The 21,978-nt window shown below is 35.7% G+C and overlaps 1 protein-coding gene across 2 annotated transcripts in view; it reads right to left on the reverse strand.

Moving 5' to 3' along the window:
• Positions 1-21,978, reverse strand: part of LOC136040658 (hyaluronan mediated motility receptor-like) — a 92,948-nt gene that overhangs the window by 8,834 nt on the left and 62,136 nt on the right. For both annotated transcript variants that reach the window (XM_065724941.1, XM_065724942.1), the window contains 3 exons: positions 15,019-15,311; positions 6,961-7,066; positions 443-619 (listed from right to left, as the gene is read on the reverse strand). In XM_065724941.1, the coding sequence (XP_065581013.1) occupies positions 443-619; positions 6,961-7,066; positions 15,019-15,311 (576 nt within the window). The remainder of the gene's footprint in view (positions 1-442; positions 620-6,960; positions 7,067-15,018; positions 15,312-21,978) is intronic.

The raw sequence follows: 21,978 nt of genomic DNA on the forward strand, positions 1-21,978 counted from the left end.
AAGGTTTTAAATAAAAAATTTACCTACCTACCTAAAAAACGACACGGAGCGTAATTTGAGGTTATGCTATCAGTACAAATAAACTATTTTAAATCAAATGATTATAAATGTAATTTTACTATTTTTATACAAAACGACCTTATCTCTCTGCCACATATTGTAATGTTATGTAAGGATGAAAAGGATAAAGATCCTCCTGAGCCATTGCTGGCGCATAGAGCGTGGTGTCGACGTTTCAATTGCTGAGTGTTTTATACAGGGACAAGTAGCAAGCTTGTCACCAAACCTTACTGCAGCGGGGATCGAACCCGAGTACTCCATATTGCCAAGCAGGACATCAATCCATTGGGCTACAACAGGTTAATATTATGCATGTGTGATTGAAAATTAAATCAACGTGAAACTGAGCCTTTAAAATAGTTAGATTTTGATAAGCTCTTACCTTTTTTGTGTTAAACAAGTCAAGTTTCAATTTTTCTAAATGCTTTATTTTCTGCTTGTTGTTCTGATGACCAATCAAATCAGCATATCTTGAGGTCAAAGCTGTCAGTTCCGATTCAGTGGTTTGGTTTATTTCTACAAGGGACTTTCGTTCAGCCTCGTAGTTATTTATTAAAGACTAAAACAATAAAATGAAAATACTAAATAATTAGAGACTATTAATTAAAGAGTAATATTTATTAAAGACTAAAATAATAAAAAGACCATAACAAAAACATAATATTCAGGCCTACACACACGGGGGAGTAGGGCAGCCCCTTACAAGACGAATCGTGACATTATAAATTTTTCCGGAGGAGGGAGTCAGTCCTCTAAAAAGACTAAATAATTAACCAGGCACTCACGCGGTAATTGGAGTGCAAGGGGAAGGACTTCCCCCTTCATATATCTAGAAAATACATTTTAAACACCTAAAAATAAAAGTTAAAACATTTAAATATATTTTATTTTCAGTTAAGTGCAAATTATGTTCTGGTCTTGAGAAGGTATGGCGGTTGTCAAAGACATAATTTCCAGAACTTTCAACTACACTGAACAAAATAAATATCTCAAAATTTTGATTAAATGTGTTTTGGGAATTGTTGGGAGTGGGGGGGGGGGCTTGTTTCCCTCCAATCCCTTTTGAATAATAAAAAGGGCAATAGTTAGTGGAAAATACGACATAGGGGGGAAGCGGTGCTCCCGATGACTTTGACTCTTAAAAAGGGAACAAGAACATCTTGTTTACAATCCAATGAGCCACCTTCGGAGTTTACACCAACACCCTTTCCATACAAATCTTATATTCCATTGGGGCATAACTTACAATCCCTGCACCGAGGGCTGTGGAGAGGATGTCATCCTCAGAGACACAATCTCTAGACCTTTCAACTACGCTGGACAAAATGGCTATCTTAAAATTTTGATTAGATGTGCTTTTGGAATTGACGGGCATGGAGGGAGGGGGGCTTGTTGTGCTCTAATTACTTTTGACTATTTAAAAGGCTCTTTAAATTTCCAATCAAATCAGCCTTTTTTGAAGTTTCAACGACAAACAAATGGTCATCTCACAATTTCTATCAGATACATTTCAGGAAAATACGTGGTGTGGGAGGGGTATCCACCATCAGATCACTTTGAATCTTAAAAAGGGTAGGCTACTAGAACTTCTGACTACTAGCCCAATGAGCCCCTCCGAGTTTTATACGACTACCCTTTCCATGAAAACTTTATATGCCTCCCGGGCATAACTTACAACCTATGCCCTGAGGGCTGTGGGGGGGGGGGGTCAAAATGGCTATCTCACAATTTTGATTAGATGTGTTCGGGGAAATGGTGGGCTTGGGAGGGGAGTTAGTTGCCCTCTAATCACTTTCGACTGTAAAAGAGGCGCTAGATCTTTCAATTTCAAATCAAATGAGCCATTAACATTGTACCCGCATCGCTCTTATTATAAGTAGCGCTATTGCGCCGCCTATAATAACCGATGGTATCAATCTTTTAGCTGTATGAATAAAAATAACTTTATTTTGAAATAGCAAAAATAAGGTCCTGGATCTTGCCTATGTGTATAAGAAGACTTACAATTCTTCCATTGAAATTATCCAATCAGAGCAACGCATAAAAAAACTAGATTTACGTCCTAGAGTTATTTTCTAGATATGAATGAGTACATAATTTTGATCTCAGAGATGTATTTATATTTACGTGATTCCGACGATCCTTCAGAAATTAAGGCCCGTCTCATGTGTAGGAGACGTGGTAAAAGATAATATTTTTTTTTTACGCAAAATTCAGATAAAAACGAGGCAACGACAAAACTTATTGGGCCAATTAATTGCTAAAAAAAAACAAAAAAAACACTTATGCTTTGTCAATGGTGCTTGGCACTGTGTTTATTTTTGTTATGGGATTTCTTAGTATGTGTCACGGTATGATGTTTACATTTATCAAATTTGGTTGATACTCTTCCCCCTTTCGCATAATCCATAATAGCTAAATTGACGCCAAAGATAAGTTTGGAACACAATTTTGAATTAAAGACTTTATTACTTTTAATATATATTTGAAAAATAATATTCTTTTTTATTACAAAACATTACGGTATGTTCCTCTTTTTTTAAATGTTTTTTTTAGCTTTTTTTTAGATTAATTTTGTTGAGTAAAACCAATTGACTCATAGAGTCTCAAAGCAGTTATAACATAATATAACTACCCTCAAAATAGTTCTCCAACTCGTGAACTGAGTAAAAGTAGAGGCAAAAGACTAGTTCTCTTAAAAAATATATTTCTAATTTTCTTTTAATTTTTGAAAAGTTTTACAAGAGGAAATGACTTTTTGAAGCACCAAAATCCAACTTTTGTTTTGACAAATTAATCAGCAATTACTATTAAATTACTAGTTGTCTTTGAAAATCAAACATAAAGATCATTTTTGAATAGACTGAAAATAAGCGCTGCCATCTACTTAGAGCTAGTTCCGATTTTAATTTTCCGTCTGTTAAGAATGAAAGATGGGAATTCAGTATGAAATATCAATTTCCTCTTATTAGCAAATAAATACAAGTTAACTGTACTAGTAAGTTAATTACCGTCGTTATTTACGCATAAAAAGAATTGAAAGACGCAACCTAAGTAGCGGGTAATTTTAACAGCTTTTAAATTATTTGAACATTAACATCCGCAAACCCATTTGCATTTTCTTCTTCTTCTGCCATGGAGGAGACGCATCAAGTTTCACCTATATTTCTAGCTTTGTTAAAATTTGATATCTTGTGTCTCGTTTTTACTAATCACAATGAGTTCAATATTTTTCCCCTGACAATCTACTCATTTTTTAATTTTTAAAAAACACTCAATACCAGTAGGCAGACACATACGCTGGATTGTTTTCATGAGAGGAGGCTAATTACGGATTCCTAATTAACCCCAACTCCTCAGGATATCATTTTTGGGGTTAGGTTAATAAATCAGATAATTCAAACATTAAACAACCAGCCGGTACTTTACTTTCTACCGGTTTATTTACTCAATTCCAACTATGATTTGAAATTCATACTGTTACGTGTCCCTCCTCATTCGTGTGTTTCTACCAGCAATTATAAAATGTTAACGAATTAACGTAATTAACCAATTCATTAGACTACCACATATGCTTCTTCTTATTTTAAATGTCATTTTTTCCCTTAGTTTTTGATAGTTTTCATTTCAAGATTTTACATCCAATGTTCAGGGTCACTTTTGGAGTTCCTTAGGGATCTCGTTTAGTACCTCCTTTATTTACTATTTACACAAATGACACATCTAACACTCTGAAATATTAGCACAAACAAACCGAATTTGAACCTCCCTACTTCAAGATATTTCTACCGGTTTATTTACTCAATTCCAACTATGATTTGAAATTCATACTGTTACGTGTCCCTCCTCATTCGTGTTTCTACCAGCAATTATAAAATGTTAACGAATTAACGTAATTAACCAATTCATTAGACTACCACATATGCTTCTTCTTATTTTAAATGTCATTTTTTCCCTTAGTTTTTGATAGTTTTCATTTCAAGATTTTACATCCAATGTTCAGGGTCACTTTTGGAGTTCCTTAGGGATCTCGTTTAGTACCTCCTTTATTTACTATTTACACAAATGACACATCTAACACTCTGAAATATTAGCACAAACAAACCGAATTTGAACCTCCCTACTTCAAGATATTTCTACCGGTTTATTTACTCAATTCCAACTATGATTTGAAATTCATACTGTTACGTGTCCCTCCTCATTCGTGTGTTTCTACCAGCAATTATAAAATGTTAACGAATTAACGTAATTAACCAATTCATTAGACTACCACATATGCTTCTTCTTATTTTAAATGTCATTTTTTCCCTTAGTTTTTGATAGTTTTCATTTCAAGATTTTACATCCAATGTTCAGGGTCACTTTTGGAGTTCCTTAGGGATCTCGTTTAGTACCTCCTTTATTTACTATTTACACAAATGACACATCTAACACTCTGAAATATTAGCACAAACAAACCGAATTTGAACCTCCCTACTTCAAGATATTTCTACCGGTTTATTTACTCAATTCCAACTATGATTTGAAATTCATACTGTTACGTGTCCCTCCTCATTCGTGTGTTTCTACCAGCAATTATAAAATGTTAACGAATTAACGTAATTAACCAATTCATTAGACTACCACATATGCTTCTTCTTATTTTAAATGTCATTTTTTCCCTTAGTTTTTGATAGTTTTCATTTCAAGATTTTACATCCAATGTTCAGGGTCACTTTTGGAGTTCCTTAGGGATCTCGTTTAGTACCTCCTTTATTTACTATTTACACAAATGACACATCTAACACTCTGAAATATTAGCACAAACAAACCGAATTTGAACCCCCCTACTTCAAGATATTTCTACCGGTTTATTTACTCAATTCCAACTATGATTTGAAATTCATACTGTTACGTGTCCCTCCTCATTCGTGTTTCTACCAGCAATTATAAAATGTTAACGAATTAACGTAATTAACCAATTCATTAGACTACCACATATGCTTCTTCTTATTTTAAATGTCATTTTTTCCCTTAGTTTTTGATAGTTTTCATTTCAAGATTTTACATCCAATGTTCAGGGTCACTTTTGGAGTTCCTTAGGGATCTCGTTTAGTACCTCCTTTATTTACTATTTACACAAATGACACATCTAACACTCTGAAATATTAGCACAAACAAACCGAATTTGAACCTCCCTACTTCAAGATATTTCTACCGGTTTATTTACTCAATTCCAACTATGATTTGAAATTCATACTGTTACGTGTCCCTCCTCATTCGTGTGTTTCTACCAGCAATTATAAAATGTTAACGAATTAACGTAATTAACCAATTCATTAGACTACCACATATGCTTCTTCTTATTTTAAATGTCATTTTTTCCCTTAGTTTTTGATAGTTTTCATTTCAAGATTTTACATCCAATGTTCAGGGTCACTTTTGGAGTTCCTTAGGGATCTCGTTTAGTACCTCCTTTATTTACTATTTACACAAATGACACATCTAACACTCTGAAATATTAGCACAAACAAACCGAATTTGAACCTCCCTACTTCAAGATATTTCTACCGGTTTATTTACTCAATTCCAACTATGATTTGAAATTCATACTGTTACGTGTCCCTCCTCATTCGTGTGTTTCTACCAGCAATTATAAAATGTTAACGAATTAACGTAATTAACCAATTCATTAGACTACCACATATGCTTCTTCTTATTTTAAATGTCATTTTTTCCCTTAGTTTTTGATAGTTTTCATTTCAAGATTTTACATCCAATGTTCAGGGTCACTTTTGGAGTTCCTTAGGGATCTCGTTTAGTACCTCCTTTATTTACTATTTACACAAATGACACATCTAACACTCTGAAATATTAGCACAAACAAACCGAATTTGAACCTCCCTACTTCAAGATATTTCTATCGGTTTATTTACTCAATTCCAACTATGATTTGAAATTCATACTGTTACGTGTCCCTCCTCATTCGTGTGTTTCTACCAGCAATTATAAAATGTTAACGAATTAACGTAATTAACCAATTCATTAGACTACCACATATGCTTCTTCTTATTTTAAATGTCATTTTTTCCCTTAGTTTTTGATAGTTTTCATTTCAAGATTTTACATCCAATGTTCAGGGTCACTTTTGGAGTTCCTTAGGGATCTCGTTTAGTACCTCCTTTATTTACTATTTACACAAATGACACATCTAACACTCTGAAATATTAGCACAAACAAACCTCCCTACTTCAAGATATTTCGACAACTCATAAATTGTCGTAATATGCAAAAAAAATCGCACTTTACTTTTATTTTGATTAATAAAATTTGTAAATTAATAAAAACACACCAGGTGTTTCTGAGTGCTGCGTGCTCTCACTTTCGCTGTCGATTTAGGAGCACTCCCATTCTTTGAGCGTTGCCGCGGTGCTACGCGCTTCTAAGTGCTCCCTTATTATTTTGAATGAGTGCACGAGCCAAGTATGTGAGCTACTAGGCGCTTAATTCTGTCATTCATAGAGCAGATATTTTAATATTGTATTCCCATTGTAAAATTATAACAATATTCCCATTCAGGCGTCATTAATATCGATTCTTCTAGTCGGCTTGTACTAAAATCGAAAGAATTTGGTTTTTGGGGTTGACTGAACAAATTCCATGGCCTACTTAAAAAACAAACAGTTTTACACATTTATGGTTATTATTTTTTGTTTGCTTTTGGAGTGCCATTTGAGTTGCTCAAATGGTAATCGGTAAATTTTGAAGCTAAATTTTTACAAAAGTGCATAGTTTCAATATTTTTCATCTAATTTTCAGGGTTTAGTATAGTTGAAATCAGGATAAAATTGCTAATTGACAATTTATTTTGTGTTACTTATATTTCCAAATAAAAACGTACCTATATCTAAAAAGACTCACCATGAATGGCTCAATTCTCTTAAGAAGTTCGTCATGACGAATAGTCAACTCGTCAAGCTCCCCCTTCAACTTTGACAAAGCGTTTTGCTCCTTTTCAACAGCCTCCCTGAAAATAATAAACTCCAAAACACCATCGCGCAGCACATATATATACCAAAGCACTAGTGGGTTTTGATAAAATTTTATTTAAATAAAGTATATTAGTCTATATAAAAATAATTGAAGCACGCACTGAAGATAACAATTTCCCTTGTAGTATCTATATTTTAAAGGGATTTCAAGTTCTATAGGACACTAAGGAATTACTGGAAAAAAAGGAACAATTTTAGGCAAGGTGCCAAAGCAGGAAATTACTATCTAGTATTATATTTGGAGATACTTAATAAAATTGTTGATATCCCTTTCATGTGCTCGCTGAGAAGCGTTCAAACGTACAATAGCCTACCCTTTTCTGACTTTTTATAGTCCAACCAAATGCTCTCAACATATCGTATTTTGAGGTAGGAGCCTCTCAATAGAAATTCGAACCCGCATCATCCAAAAATCTACAAGAAATATGCAACCAAGGGCCAATGATCATTAGTCCAGAAATAGAATAAAATTGATTTGATATGAACACTATTATTCAATACTTTTAATACTTATTTCTACATATGTAAGGGTGCCAAAACAAGTCCGAGGATTAGGAGAAATGCTTGAAGAGAATTGATATCATTCACGTGCGCAAAAGGACAAGAATTCCGGGCATGTCCCCCCCCCCCAAAAAAAAAAACAACAACAATCCCTACGTTATTATGGTTTAATTCATATACTTTCCATATATTTCGTCTATTCTTCGATTTTTTTTTATGGTCAACCCATCCTCCACCACCCCACCGATATAAATGCCCATGTACAATAATGAAACGATTGAAACAATTTTGATGGGTTGGAGTAGGACTAAGGAGTAAATGAGATGTTAGGGCAAAATCCAAGAAAGTCAGAGCAAAGTCCCCTGTAGTTGTTTCAAAATTGCATGGAAATTTCGATCTCTTTCTTAAGGAGAAACCCTCATCTCTTTCTCTTTACCAACACCTTTACCTTTTCACCTTTACGGGTTTCCTTTCTGGAATTTCCTATGCAACTAATCATACCTCCAGTCTAGTATTATATTTAGTTTCAACTTTATAATGGTAGTTAAAAGGCCGCATCAAGTCACAGGGGTGAAAACCCACTTGTTTATTGAATTGGTCTTGATTGGAGGGCTTGAAATTTTTGTGCGGAAACGACATCAAGACTCCTTATGCAATAATCCTAATCCCCAGACTTGGGATGGCACAGGCTCAACCTTTCTCTCAGTGACAAACCAAGACGTTTTGGGGAGGATATATGTTTTGAAGGGCCTCTCACATTACTCTTAATGTTTATAACTTATAGATAGATAGGTAAGTGTATTTCAAGAGCCCATGGGCTATATACACACAATAATATAAATAAATAACAAACAAGCAAGGAAATTAAACAATAATACAAATTACAAACACGCACAGAAACAGGGTACAACGCGAAAACACCTAATCTAACGACAAAAGAAATTAATCATATAAAATTTTTCTTCTTACTAAGGATTTATCTAGATACACTCTCACTCGAAATATTGTGGTTGGGTTACTATTTTCCAGAATACCAGGAAGCATCAAATTAATACCATGTAAAGAACTTTCCCGTAAATCAAAGAGTACCGGGCATTTCCTGAGAAAATTATCCAAGTCTTCATCCTCATCTTTACAAAGGGGATAAACATACCACCTATCAGGACCAACTATCTTTTTTTTTTGTTGAACATTTTGCCTGTTCTGGATTGATAGATAACTCGCCCATATGTGTATGTGTGTCCACCTCTATTTTTCTAAAAGCCCTGTAAATGAAACTGCACCAGCTTGCTCGTGTCAGGCTGGCTTTGTAAGCTGCAAAAACATTTGGCCTTTAGTTTTTGCAACACCAACCTCATTCGTTTGGTCTGGGTGCAACAAGTGACTCATTTCCAAAAATGAAAGAACACCTGACCTTACTACAAAGACATTTGGCCTTTAGATCTTGCAACATTGACCTCATTCTTTTGACCTGGGTGCACCAAGTGACTCATTTCCAAAAATGAAAGAACCCTTGACCTTTACACTGACCTTACTACAAAAACACTCGATCTTTATAACTCGATCTTTATTTCATAACATCAACAATAACAAATCCATGTGGCTGCATAAATTTGAACCCTGGATATATATGTATTAAACTGTGAGATAAAACTGTTTTTCTTTGTTTTTTGCATTTTCCCTGGTCTTGTGTTACCCTAGGTGTTGATTTAAGGGACCTACCTCAGTGCTGTGATTGATATATTTAGACTTTTGGGCAATTCATTTTATTTTCAATTCTCCAGGGAATTACACATCTTCCCGTTCTTCATTATTTACCTATACAGTGTTGCCGGTCTAAATTTGCGAAGTATCTGTTTTTTGATAAAGCCACAGATTACGTAAGCTGAATCGTTTATCTTCTGCATTTGGGGAAACCTGTGCAGAAGAGAGCGATAACAAACACGAAGAGCCGTATTGGTACCGGCGGGATATCCATCCTTAAACTGCTGGGGATAGGCGATTTGAGTATCCGCGCTTCCCACAGGTCCCCCAAGTTCTGAAAACCCCGTGATAAATTGATATCTGTTGGCTGAAAGCTTTTTTTCCCCCGCATTTTTTTCCAGCGCTTTTTTCTCATATCATGCCGCCACCTAGCGAAATTAAGGCCACATCAAGTAGAAGACCAAAAGGACTCATATAAGTCCGAAAAAAGGATCTCACAATTGTCTTGCCTGCAATATTGCATTAGAAAATGATTCTTATGCCATTCTTTGTGATGGGTGTGACAAGTGGATATGTACCGAGTGTCTAGACATGCCTGAACCTGAATATCTGCTTATCACGAAAATTTCCCGACGTGTAGATATTTGTATCAAGTGCCCAGCATGTAAATACGGATCAACATCTGTTAATACTCAAAATCCTAGTGTTGAGAATATCGTAAAAGCTACAATAAATAGCATGAAAAATGATATCATTGATAAAATCCCATCTCAAGCGGCCTTTCAAGAAATTGTCCAAGCATCTTTAAAAGACTTGGAAAGATCACTAAAAGCTGAAATCTCACAAACTGTCAGTGAGATAAAATCACAAGTGTCAGCACTGGAAACCCGGGTGTCCGAAAAATGCTCACTCTCTGAAATGCGTTCCGAAGTCCAGACGGTAGTTCTTCAAGAGACAACAAGCATCAAAGCCAATCTTACCCAGCATCTTGATAGTGAGATCCAGCGCCACTTTTCTGAAGAAAGGGACAGACAACGTAGAGCCCTTAAAATTGTTGCGTTTGGGATCCCTCCACAACCCAATGACCAACTATTCATCAAGTCTTATATTGATCAAAAGTATAAGCTCAGAGACGTTCACATCAATAATGTGAGAAGACTTCCGATCCCTACTAACTCTCTGCCATCTGCATGCCCTCCTCCTGTCCTTTTTACTGTCCCAAGCCTGGACATCAAAAGGTCAATCATCAACTGCTCCCGTGAGCTCCACGAGGATATACAATTTCGTGGTGACGCATCCAAGACGGAGAGAAACAGGAGGAAGGCTTTAGTTGAGGAGTTGAAAAGAAGAATAAGCTCAGGTGAGCCCAACCTCATGATCTTCAAGGGCCAAATCGTTCCAAAAAACGAGGCTGCTCATCGCAGTTGGGAAGCGCCACCCCGGTCCCCTCCAAAGCAATCCACGATGGAAACCTAGTTATATCATCGCATCCTCATGTAAATAGTTTTGTTTCCCCAGTGCTTCGTTTTGATAAATCGTCAGTTGATATTTCTTGTGAAGCTTCATCCAATCCTTCTCCAAATGTTTCCCATGTCGATTTAAGAGCTATTTCTGCTAATGTTAATTCAAATGTTATATCTAATAATTTGCTCGTGTCATGTCAGAATTCAGCGGATTCAAGTTTTTCAAGTACTATATCTGATATTACCTCTGAGTCTCAACAGCCAAATTTCCCGAGTCAGAAGCCCCTTTCTGAAAATACTTTCCGTGTTCTTTCAAGCAATGTTGACTGTCTGACAAATAAGCTTCAAGAATCCGGAGTGCTTCTTAGGGAGGAAGCAGCAGATATTGCGAGTTTTCTTGAATTGTTACCGAAACATAGTTTTTTGGCGGTTACTGAAACATCCCTACAGATCTCGGGATATCAACTATTTAGCAACTTGGAGCACTCAAATTGTCGAAGAGGAGTTGGTGTTTATGTAAGAGATGGTATCCAGGTTAGTGTTGTAAATCCTACTATGCTTGATATATCTTTGATAGGAAGTGTATGGCTTGATATCTCCATTGCTAATAAAAATTTGCGTCTTGGGTGCGTTTATCGAAGTCCAAGTGCTCCTTCCCTTGAAGATAGTGAATTGGCCCTCAAAACTATCATTGATGAAATGACATATTCAATTTCCCTTCCTAGCTCATTTGAGTTAATAATCACTGGAGATTTTAATTTTCCTGCAATTGAGTGGGTTGAAGGAACTGGACATATTTCATCTAATAGTAGAGACTCACCTTTTTTATCTTGCCTATCAAATAATTTTCTTCATCAGACTATTGATAAGCCTACACGCTATAGAGCTGATCAGAATCCCTCGCTGTTAGACCTTGTCATTTTGCGTGATACTGATTCCCTCATTCGTAATGATTATTTACCGCCAATTACTAGTAGTGACCACCTAGTTATTCTGTCTGTGTTGTCCCTAAATAGTCGTCCTCAACCTAAATTTCGTCCTCAGACTTTCACCGACTATGAGGCAATACAGCAGGAACTTTCATCTGCAAATTGGTCAATGCTTATCACCAGTGACATCAATGAGTCGTGGCTAAATTTCAAAAAAACTCTTCTTGCTCTTGAAAAGAAACATTCCAGGGTTATTTTTAGGAAACAGCCCAAAACACTTCCCTTCCTCACTAAGGAAGTTAAGAAGCTGATTAACCAGAAATCTAGAGCCTGGAAACGGTATATGAAGAAGAGGAACCAGGAGACCCTGTCATTTTATAAAGCAGTACGGAATCGTGTAACAGATTCTGTAAAAAAACTGAAATCTGCCTACGAGGAAAATTTGGCTTCTGAGATAAAGTTAAACCCAAAATCTTTTTGGAGACATGTCTCTTCTAAAAACCCAAATCATCATACTATTCCTGACCTTGTTGACCACAGAGTATTACACTTATCTCCAATAGATAAGGCTGACATTCTAAATGCACAATTTGCTTCTGCCTTTACCCAAAATTCAGGCACCTCCTCACCAGATCCTCCATTGTATGAAGTGCTTTTCCCTATGCCTGATCTGTCAGTAGGTGAATTAATGGTTTTCAATAGCCTTGAGAAGCTTGATGTAAATAAGTCAAAGGGACCAGACGGTGTTCATCCACGTCTTCTTAGGGAGTGTCGAAAAGCTCTGTGCATGCTGTTCCGGTTATCTCTTCAAAATGGGGAACTACCGCATGATTAGAAAACATCTTATATAACCCCGATCCATAAAAAGGGACGAAGAGACTCAGCAGAGAATAACCGTCCCATAAGCATCACCTCTGCAGTTGTTAAGGTGCTAGAGAGATTTGTTAATAAAGCTCTAATTGAACATCTTGAGGTCAATAATATCCTTTCCACATCACAACATGGTTTCAGATCTGGTAGATCTGTGGACACTAACCTTATCTAAACATATGAATTAGTGACTACACTGCTTGATGAGGGTTTTCCTGTCAACATGATTCTTCTTGATCTGTCCAAAGCATTCGACAAAGTTTGTCATGAATTCCTCATAATCAAATTGAGGGCTGCAGGTGTCAACGAAGGTGTTGTACAGTGGATTATGGGCTCCCTTTCTGAAAGATCACAGAGTGTCAGAGTTTTTGATTTGCAAGGAACTCCTCATTTCTCTTTTCGCACAACTGTATTAAGTGGCGTGCCCCAGGGCACTATTCTTGGACCAACACTTTTCAACTTCTATGTTAACGAATTACCCACCCTTCTTTCAAATCTTATTACCCTTTGCGCTGATGACTCAAAACTAGTTGGAAAAGCGGCTACTCCCTCTGACCAGCAATCAATTCAAACAGATCTTGATAGTCTAGAAAGATGGGCTAACATGTGGCTTCTGACTTTCAATGTTGACAAATGCCATGTAATTCATTTTGGCAAAAATAACAAGCATCATAAGTATTTCCTTCAAGACAACTTCCTTTCTCCTGTTTCCGATGAAAGAGATCTTGGGGTTATTGGAGATCACCAATTAAAGTTTAGCAGCCATGCTAAGTCTGTTTCATCTTCTGCAAATAAAACCCTCGGTATCATAAAAAGAACCATCTCCAGCCGACACCCTAGAGTTCTTATGAAGTTATATAAGGCGCTTGTACGTCCACGCCTGGAGGTTGGAATGTCATTGGCAGCCCCTTCTTCAAAAAAGATAGGAAGTTGCTTGAGGATGTCCAGCGTCGTACCACTAAGATGGTTACCAACATGAATAAATTTCCATACGAAGAAAGACTACGTCGTTCAAGCTGCCGACGCTGACATACCGACGGAAAAGAGGTGACATTATTTTAACCAAAAAAATCCTCTCTAAAAATACCCTTCCCGGTCTCTTTGCACAGCCCTTGCATTCTGGTACTAGAGGACATTCTTTGAAGCTCTTCATGCAGCGTTCCACGAGTAGACATAGAAGCCACTTCTTCAGCCAAAGAATCATCAATATGTGGAACCATCTCTCTGAAGAAACAGTTTCTGCTACTTCAATTGACATGTTCAAGTCCCACCTTGATAGGGAATGGCTCTGCCAGGAGTTCCTTTACAATTGGGAAGCTGCAGAGTTCTCCACAAGAGTCTAATCTAACAGCCACAATCTACACCCAACGAATTCTTTTTTTTTCTCATGGAGCATCACAAGGATGGATAATCCTTATATCGCTCCAAGCTGCGATTTAAGGTAATTTAAGGTAATTTAGATCTTGCAACATTGACCTCATTCTTTTGACCTGGGTGGACCAAGTGACTCATTTCCAAAAATGAAAGAACTGTTGCGAGATACCTAACTTTACAATACACACGACGTTATTCTACGGGTGCAATACTAGATTCATAAAGATGTTAACACAGCAGCAACTTTCGCTTGTCAAAGCAATTTAATTGCTAAATTAAACAATTTTCAATCAGTCATTTCATCAACCATGAATCATCAGCCATGGAAGAGACAACTTTTCATTTTGAGGGCTCATATGAGAATATAACGGAACTAGTATTGCTCAACGCTGTAATCTGCGAATATTGCAAATTTGACTAATTTTTCTTCTGCACCTGACCTAGAGCAAGAATGACGTTCAAGCAAGGCATAATCTGCACACTGGGACCATTAATCTTATAAAGTTCCACAGACACTCAGACTGCTAAATTCATAAAACAGTAGCAGAAAGAAAGAAAAATATAGACGATAGAAAAGGAAGGAAGAGACAAGAAAGAAAGAAAGTGAGAAATAGAGAGGGAGAGATAGACCATTAATTAGAGTATCAAAAAGCGTCGGGGGAGAATACGTAAGTCAGAGTGGTGAATACACAGAGAAAACTTAACAACAACAAATCAAAACAAAATTTTTGTTAAATATTTAAGAAGTCATCTTTGGAATTTTCCAATACCACAAATAGAAATAAAATAAAAGTAGAAGTATAGTATTACACAGAAAGGGGTATGAATAAAAACAAAATCTCGACAATTCCCAAACCCTGAAAAAATAACATTTATTTAGTGAAAAACAATCAATAAGACACGCCTTCAGTGCCAATAAATTTCGGTGGTTATAGCAGAACAGATATGTATGAAAAGGATCAGCCAATTTTGGCACAGAAATTTAAACATTTCTAACCCTTCTCAAGACAGTAAATGGAAAAACAGAGAAATAGAGAATAAAAGAAAAAAAGGAAAAATAGCAACAAGAGAGAAAGTTTTGCTTACTGAGCTTTTCGTTCCTTTTCTGTCAGCTCTTTTTTCTCTCTTATCAATTTTTTCATTTCCATCTCTTGCTTTTGTCTCACATCATCTAAGTTACTGGCAATGGATCTACAACGTGTCTCATCCAAAATTGCTTTCTGTCTGCAAAGGTCTAATTGTTGTATCTGCTCATCTTTCTGCTTGATTACTGACAAGGTATTATCCAATTTTTCTTGTTCGTTCTTTAATTTTGCACCCAAAACACTGCACTGGCGCTGTAGATCCGATTCTACTTTGTCCCTCTCTAATATAGCAGCCTTGAAAATAACATCAATAACAGTATATTTTGTATGTTTTGCACCCAGTATTAATTTTGCACCCAAAACAGTGCACTGGCGCTGTAGTTCCGATTCTACTTTGTCCCTCTCTGATATAGCAGCCTTGAGAATAACATCAATAACAGTATATTTTGTATGTTTTGCACCCAGTATTAATTTTGCACCCAAAACAGTGCACTGTTGCTGTAGTTCCGATTCTACTTTGTCCCTCTCTAATATAGCAGCCTTGAAAATAACATCAATAACAGTATATTTTGTATGTTTTGCACCCAGTATTAATTTTGCACCCAAAACAGTGTACTGGTGCTGTAGTTCCGATTCTACTTTGTCCCTCTCTAATATAGCAGCCTTGAAAATAACATCAATAACAGTATATTTTGTATCTTTTGCACCCAGTATTAATTTTGCACCCAACCGATTCTACTTTGTCCCTCTCTAATATAGCAGCCTTGAAAATAACATCAATAACAGTATATTTTGTATGTTTTGCACCCAGTATTAATTTTGCACCCAAAACACTGCACTGGCGCTGTAGATCCGATTCTACTTTGTCCCTCTCTAATATAGCAGCCTTGAAAATAACATCAATAACAGAATATTTTGTATGTTTTGCACCCAGTATTAATTTTGCACCCAAAACAGTGCACTGTTGCTGTAGTCCCGATTCTACTTTGTCCCTCTCTAATATAGCAGCCTTGAAAATAACATCAATAACAGTATATTTTGTATCTTTTGCACCCAGTATTAATTTTGCACCCAAAACAGTGCACTAATGCTGTAGTCCCGATTCTACTTTGTCCCTCAGTAATATAGCAGCCTTGAAAATAACATCAATAACAGTATATTTTGTATGTTTTGCACCCAGTATTAATTTTGCACCCAAAACAGTGCACTGGTGCTGTAGTTCCGATTCTACTTTGTCCCTCTCTAATATAGCAGCCTTGAGAATAACATCAATAACAGTATATTTCGTATGTTTTGCACCCAGTATTAATTTTGCACCCAAAACAGTGCACTGTTGCTGTAGTTCCGATTCTACTTTGTCCCTCTCTAATATAGCAGCCTTGAAAATAACATCAATAACAGAATATTTTGTATCTTTTGCACCCAGTATTAATTTTGCACCCAAAACAGTGCACTGTTGCTGTAGTCCCGATTCTACTTTGTCCCTCAGTAATATAGCAGCCTTGAAAATAACATCAATAACAGTTTATTTTGTATGTTTTGCACCCAGTATTAATTTTGCACCCAAAACAGTGCACTGGTGCTGTAGTTCCGATTCTACTTTGTCCCTCTCTAATATAGCAGCCTTGAAAATAACATCAATAACAGAATATTTTGTATCTTTTGCACCCAGTATTAATTTTGCACCCAAAACAGTGCACTGGTACTGTAGTTCCGATTCTACTTTGTCCCTCTCTAATATAGCAGCCTTGAAAATAACATCAATAACAGAATATTTTGTATCTTTTGCACCCAGTATTAATTTTGCACCCAAAACAGTGCACTGGTGCTGTAGTTCCGATTCTACTTTGTCCCTCTCTAATATAGCAGCCTTGAAAATAACATCAATAACAGAATATTTTGTATCTTTTGCACCCAGTATTAATTTTGCACCCAAAACAGTGCACTGTTGCTGTAGTCCCGATTCTACTTTGTCCCTCAGTAATATAGCAGCCTTGAAAATAACATCAATAACAGTATATTTTGTATTTTTGCACCCAGTATTAATTTTGCACCCAAAACAGTGCACTGGTGCTGTAGTTCTGATTCTACTTTGTCCCTCTCTAATATAGCAGCCTTGAAAATAACATCAATAACAGAATATTTTGTATCTTTTGCACCCAGTATTAATTTTGCACCCAAAACAGTGCACTGGTGCTGTAGTTCCGATTCTACTTTGTCCCTCTCTAATATAGCAGCCTTGAGAATAACATCAATAACAGTATATTTCGTATGTTTTGCACCCAGTATTAATTTTGCACCCAAAACAGTGCACTGTTGCTGTAGTTCCGATTCTACTTTGTCCCTCTCTAATATAGCAGCCTTGAAAATAACATCAATAACAGTATATTTTGTATCTTTTGCACCCAGTATTAATTTTGCACCCAAAACAGTGCACTGGTACTGTAGTTCCGATTCTACTTTGTCCCTCTCTAATATAGCAGCCTTGAAAATAACATCAATAACAGTATATTTTGTATCTTTTGCACCCAGTATTAATTTTGCACCCAAAACAGTGCACTGGTGCTGTAGTTCCGATTCTACTTTGTCCCTCTCTAATATAGCAGCCTTGAAAATAACATCAATAACAGTTTATTTAGGCCCTGCTGTGCAGTTTTTTCCATTGGAGTACCAAGGATATCGGCAATGAAAATCTCGAAAAAAATCAGAAAAAAATGAGCTTAAAAAATTTGGTAACGAACAGCTTAAGAAGGGTTAGGTTTTCTTTGAAGGTGTAGTTGCATTCGGGGACCAAACGATAATTAGTGTTTCAACTTTTACAGACGAAATTAATTGTAAAATTTATCTGATTAGTTTTGTTTATCAGTTTTTACGACTCAGAGTGGCAGCGCTTATAAAAATGTGGCACTGCCCTAAAAACTTCATAAATTTGAAACTACCAGGAGAAAGTAAAAAGTATAATAGAGTAGATTAGTATCTACTATATATAGTAGATGTATAATAATAATATAGTATATAGTTGTTATAATATAATGTTATAATAATATTATAATAATAATATAATAATATAGTAGAGTAGATAAAAGTAGAATAGAATAGTAAAAAGTATAATAGAGTGGAATAGTATAAAAGTAGAATAGAATAGTAAAAAGTATAATAGAGTAAAATAGTATTAAAGTAGAATAGAATAGCAAAAAGCATAATAGAGTAGATTAGTATTAAAGTAGAATACAATAGCAAAAAGCATAATAGAGTAGATTAGTATAAAAGTAGAATAGAATAGTAAAAAGTATAATAGAGTAGAATAGTACAAAAGTAGAATAGAATAGTAAAAAGTATAATAGAGTAGATTAGTATAAAAGTAGAATAGAATAGTAAAAAGTGGAATAAAAAAGTAGACACAGAGTGTTTTTTCGCAATTTGAAAAAGTTTGGAAAAGGGGAGGTAAGTTTGCGAATCAAGATTAGAATACTGTAATCTACAGTAATGACTTTGTTCAAGTATGGTTCCAAAAAGCGCGTACTTCGAAAGCCAGAAAAGGATCTACTAAATATTTTCCCGAAGAATTGTCTAAGACCTGTTTTAGGTACCCTTTTGACTGACCATATTCCAAACCTCAAGTTGTACCTTTTGTCAGTCAAAATTTTTTTGAAGAATAACAAGATTAGTTTTTGAACTAAGAATAAAATATTGAAAACCATGGTAACGTCAGCCATCATGTATGGCTTTGAAACTGTCGATGGATAGCCAAAAATTGTGTCCCTAGAAAAAAATGGGTTGATTTTTACCCCCTGAAAAATCGTAGTTATTGCATCTCTCCAAAAATTTTGCAATAGTCAGTCGTTCATCACCTTTAAATGAAAATTTACATTTTGTGGTTTTATCCCGCTTTCTAGTGCTATAATGAGAAAAAATTTCAAACAAGCAGGACACAGTCGGCGGATAAAGTATGATATATGTCCAGATATCTTCCTTTTCGGTCAACAATTTAGGGCCATACGAAAAGTAAGTTGTCCCCGAATTGGGCGGAAGGAGGTCAACAGGAATAATTTAATGGAAATTAACACTTCTTCGAAGATTCTAAAGAGGGAGGCTTTAAAAAGGCTTTTGCAACGGGTCTTGCCAAAGGTAATGAATTTTTATGTATTATTTATCTGATTTCCCTTTTAAGGCTTAAGCCTAACTTAGAATCTCGATTGTTGAACATGTGATTTCTTTACCAAATATCAATTTGGATTTAGGGCAAACCGTTCGACAGAACAAACAGTTGCAGCTCTTTTATTAGAATTAATGATTGTTTAGATGATGATTTCCATGTGGCTACTGTTTTCTATGATATAAAAAAATTATTTGAACTTTAAATCATGAAATTCTTCTTGACAAAATGATAAATTCCGGCATAAGAGGGAAAGGATTGCAAATTGTTAAATCATGCCTATGCGGACGCAAAATCACAGTAGATGTCGGTGGAAAATTGACTAATTTAAAAAGTCTTATTGATATTGGTGTCCCCCAAGGCTCAGTATTAGGTCCACTTTTATTTTTGATCTATATTAAGGATCTTCCCCGAGGCTTGCATGAGAATATTAGCCATGCAGTTTTATTTGCAGATGATACAGCTATAACAGTTAAAGCTAGGGATTCATCGACATTGATCGAAAATCTGACTATAAGTGTTATCTCAGTTAATCGATGGTTTGTTTCTAATAATCTAGTACCGAATTTTAAGAAAACTAATTTTATAGTTTTTGGTCGTTCAAAACGTTCTGCTCGAGAGATTTCTTGTCAGGAGCTACAGGTTGGTGATCAAAAAATTTGTAGGGTCCAATCATATCGTTATTAGGAGTTTTTCTTGATCCCCTTTTGTCATTTCATAATCATATTGAGTATTTAAGATTAAAACTTGCTCAAAATGTTGGGTCGATGTACCGTGTGAAGAATATTTTTCCTTTTACCATTTTAAAAATAATTTGCCATTTTCTAATTACTTCATATTTGAATTACTGCTCAGTTGTTTATCTTAATACATTTTGGAAGCATATAAAACCCTTACAGGTACTACAAAATAGGGCAATAAGAATACTTGGAAATTTCTTACATCGACCTTCAACACTTGAAAATGTGTCGGAAACTAAAACATTATTCCTCTTCTTAAATTTGTTGGATTTAAATGATATATGAATATTAAACACTTCCCTATGGCATTTTCAAATCCAAAATTCTAAAAATTATTTCTATGATAAATCTCTGTTAATTTTACTTCCTCGTTCGGATTGTCGGAGGTCTAGGATGTACCGAATTCCTTTTGTAAGTTCTGAAAGGTCAAGGTTTTCGATTAGGTACCAAATACCCTTCATTGCAAACAATTATAAGCTGAATGACAAAATTCTGTTTGATCTATCCCAAAAATCTCAGCTAAATTTAAAAAAGCAAATATTAAATATTTTTTGCTAAAATTTTGATTATTCACCGTTGATGATGGAAAATTATATTATTTGATCTTCTTATTTGTGTGTTTTGTTTTTGTGTCCCTGTGTCTGGGATGGCCTCCCACGCCCCTCCTGCCCGATATTTATTTATTTACTTATCTTTTATGAGTTTTTTCTATTTTATTTGTCTTTTACCGTATTATATTTTGAAATCATTATTACGATGAGATGTTGATGTTTTTTCTTATATTTTTGCACTGTCCCAGCCTTACGAGCTCAGCTCTCTGTTGGGGGGTATAATATTGTTTGTGTATTTTTTGAGTTGAATAAAGAAAAACTTGAGTTGAGTTGATGTGATATCTTAGAAAAGTCCCATATTATGTGATAATTATTGCCTTATTTTGTATTCCATTTTCCAATAACAATGACAATCATGACGAGTTAGCTAAAGTAGCAAACGGAAATGGCTTATTTGGTTGCTCATCTCCGATAAAGTGCCATGTAAGTCTCTATGTGGGTTCCAAAACCTTCATTCTCTTCGTGTCATTAAGCGTCATGGGGTCTGCTGGACGCTCTAAACCACATTTCGTATTGCAGGTTCGATGTCATATCGAATTATCACTTGTTTTAGGAAACCGATTTTCTGTAAATTTTTCTATTTTTGCGCTTGAAGCGGGCATTAAGACATGCCAGAACCGTGTTTTGGCTTACAGATTCACTTTCTTATCAAAACTCCTAAACTCTCGGTATTTCAAACCGTGTTTCTACCAAATCTGAACTTTCTGTAACAAGCAGATGAGATTTGCGCTTTCAGCGCACTTTTCAGCGATTGCAAAGATGCGATAAAGCGATAGCTCGACTTTCTACCTGTGATTCCCCGTATTTTGTGCTACATTACCAGTTTTTCCAGAGTTTCTTTAAACTTTCCATCAGTTTTGCGCTTTTTGCGCACTTTTCAGCACGCAAATTAGCGCTGTGTTGCGCTGACTCGAGCTGCTGTTTGTAGTCTTCGGACTTGGACTCTAAACTATGTTTGTGCCTGTTTTGGTATTACACGGGATAGGCGCTTCTATTTTTGCTTTACGTGCCTTTTTAGCACTCTATTGCGCGTTTCATAGCGATCCCTTACTTTCTATATAGCCACCATTGGAATCACCATATCTTAAAATATATATTCAGAGGTTTTGAGGCTTCTGTAAAGATGCTGGGAAACTTGCGAATTTCTTAGTACTTCGGGCGCTCGTAAAGATGCTTTGTACGTCGAGCATCCGCTCGACGTACTTTCCGTGACCATTATTTTCCCCGTGCTTTAATCTATATTTCTACCAATTTTGGTACTTTTTGGCCTGAAATGCGCGATTCTTGTGCTTAACGGCCCTACTACTAGTTTACTATTTAAATTAATATATTCATCTTCATGTTCTCATAAGCACATGGTCTTGTGACACATTTCTGACAACTATTAGCATCGATACAAGTAATATCATAAACACCTAATATGCCCTAGCGGGAATCTACGATTTGGGGGAGAG

The sequence above is a fragment of the Artemia franciscana genome, chromosome 21 (genome assembly GCF_032884065.1).
Source record: "Artemia franciscana chromosome 21, ASM3288406v1, whole genome shotgun sequence".
Classification (NCBI taxonomy): Eukaryota; Metazoa; Arthropoda; class Branchiopoda; order Anostraca; family Artemiidae; genus Artemia; species Artemia franciscana.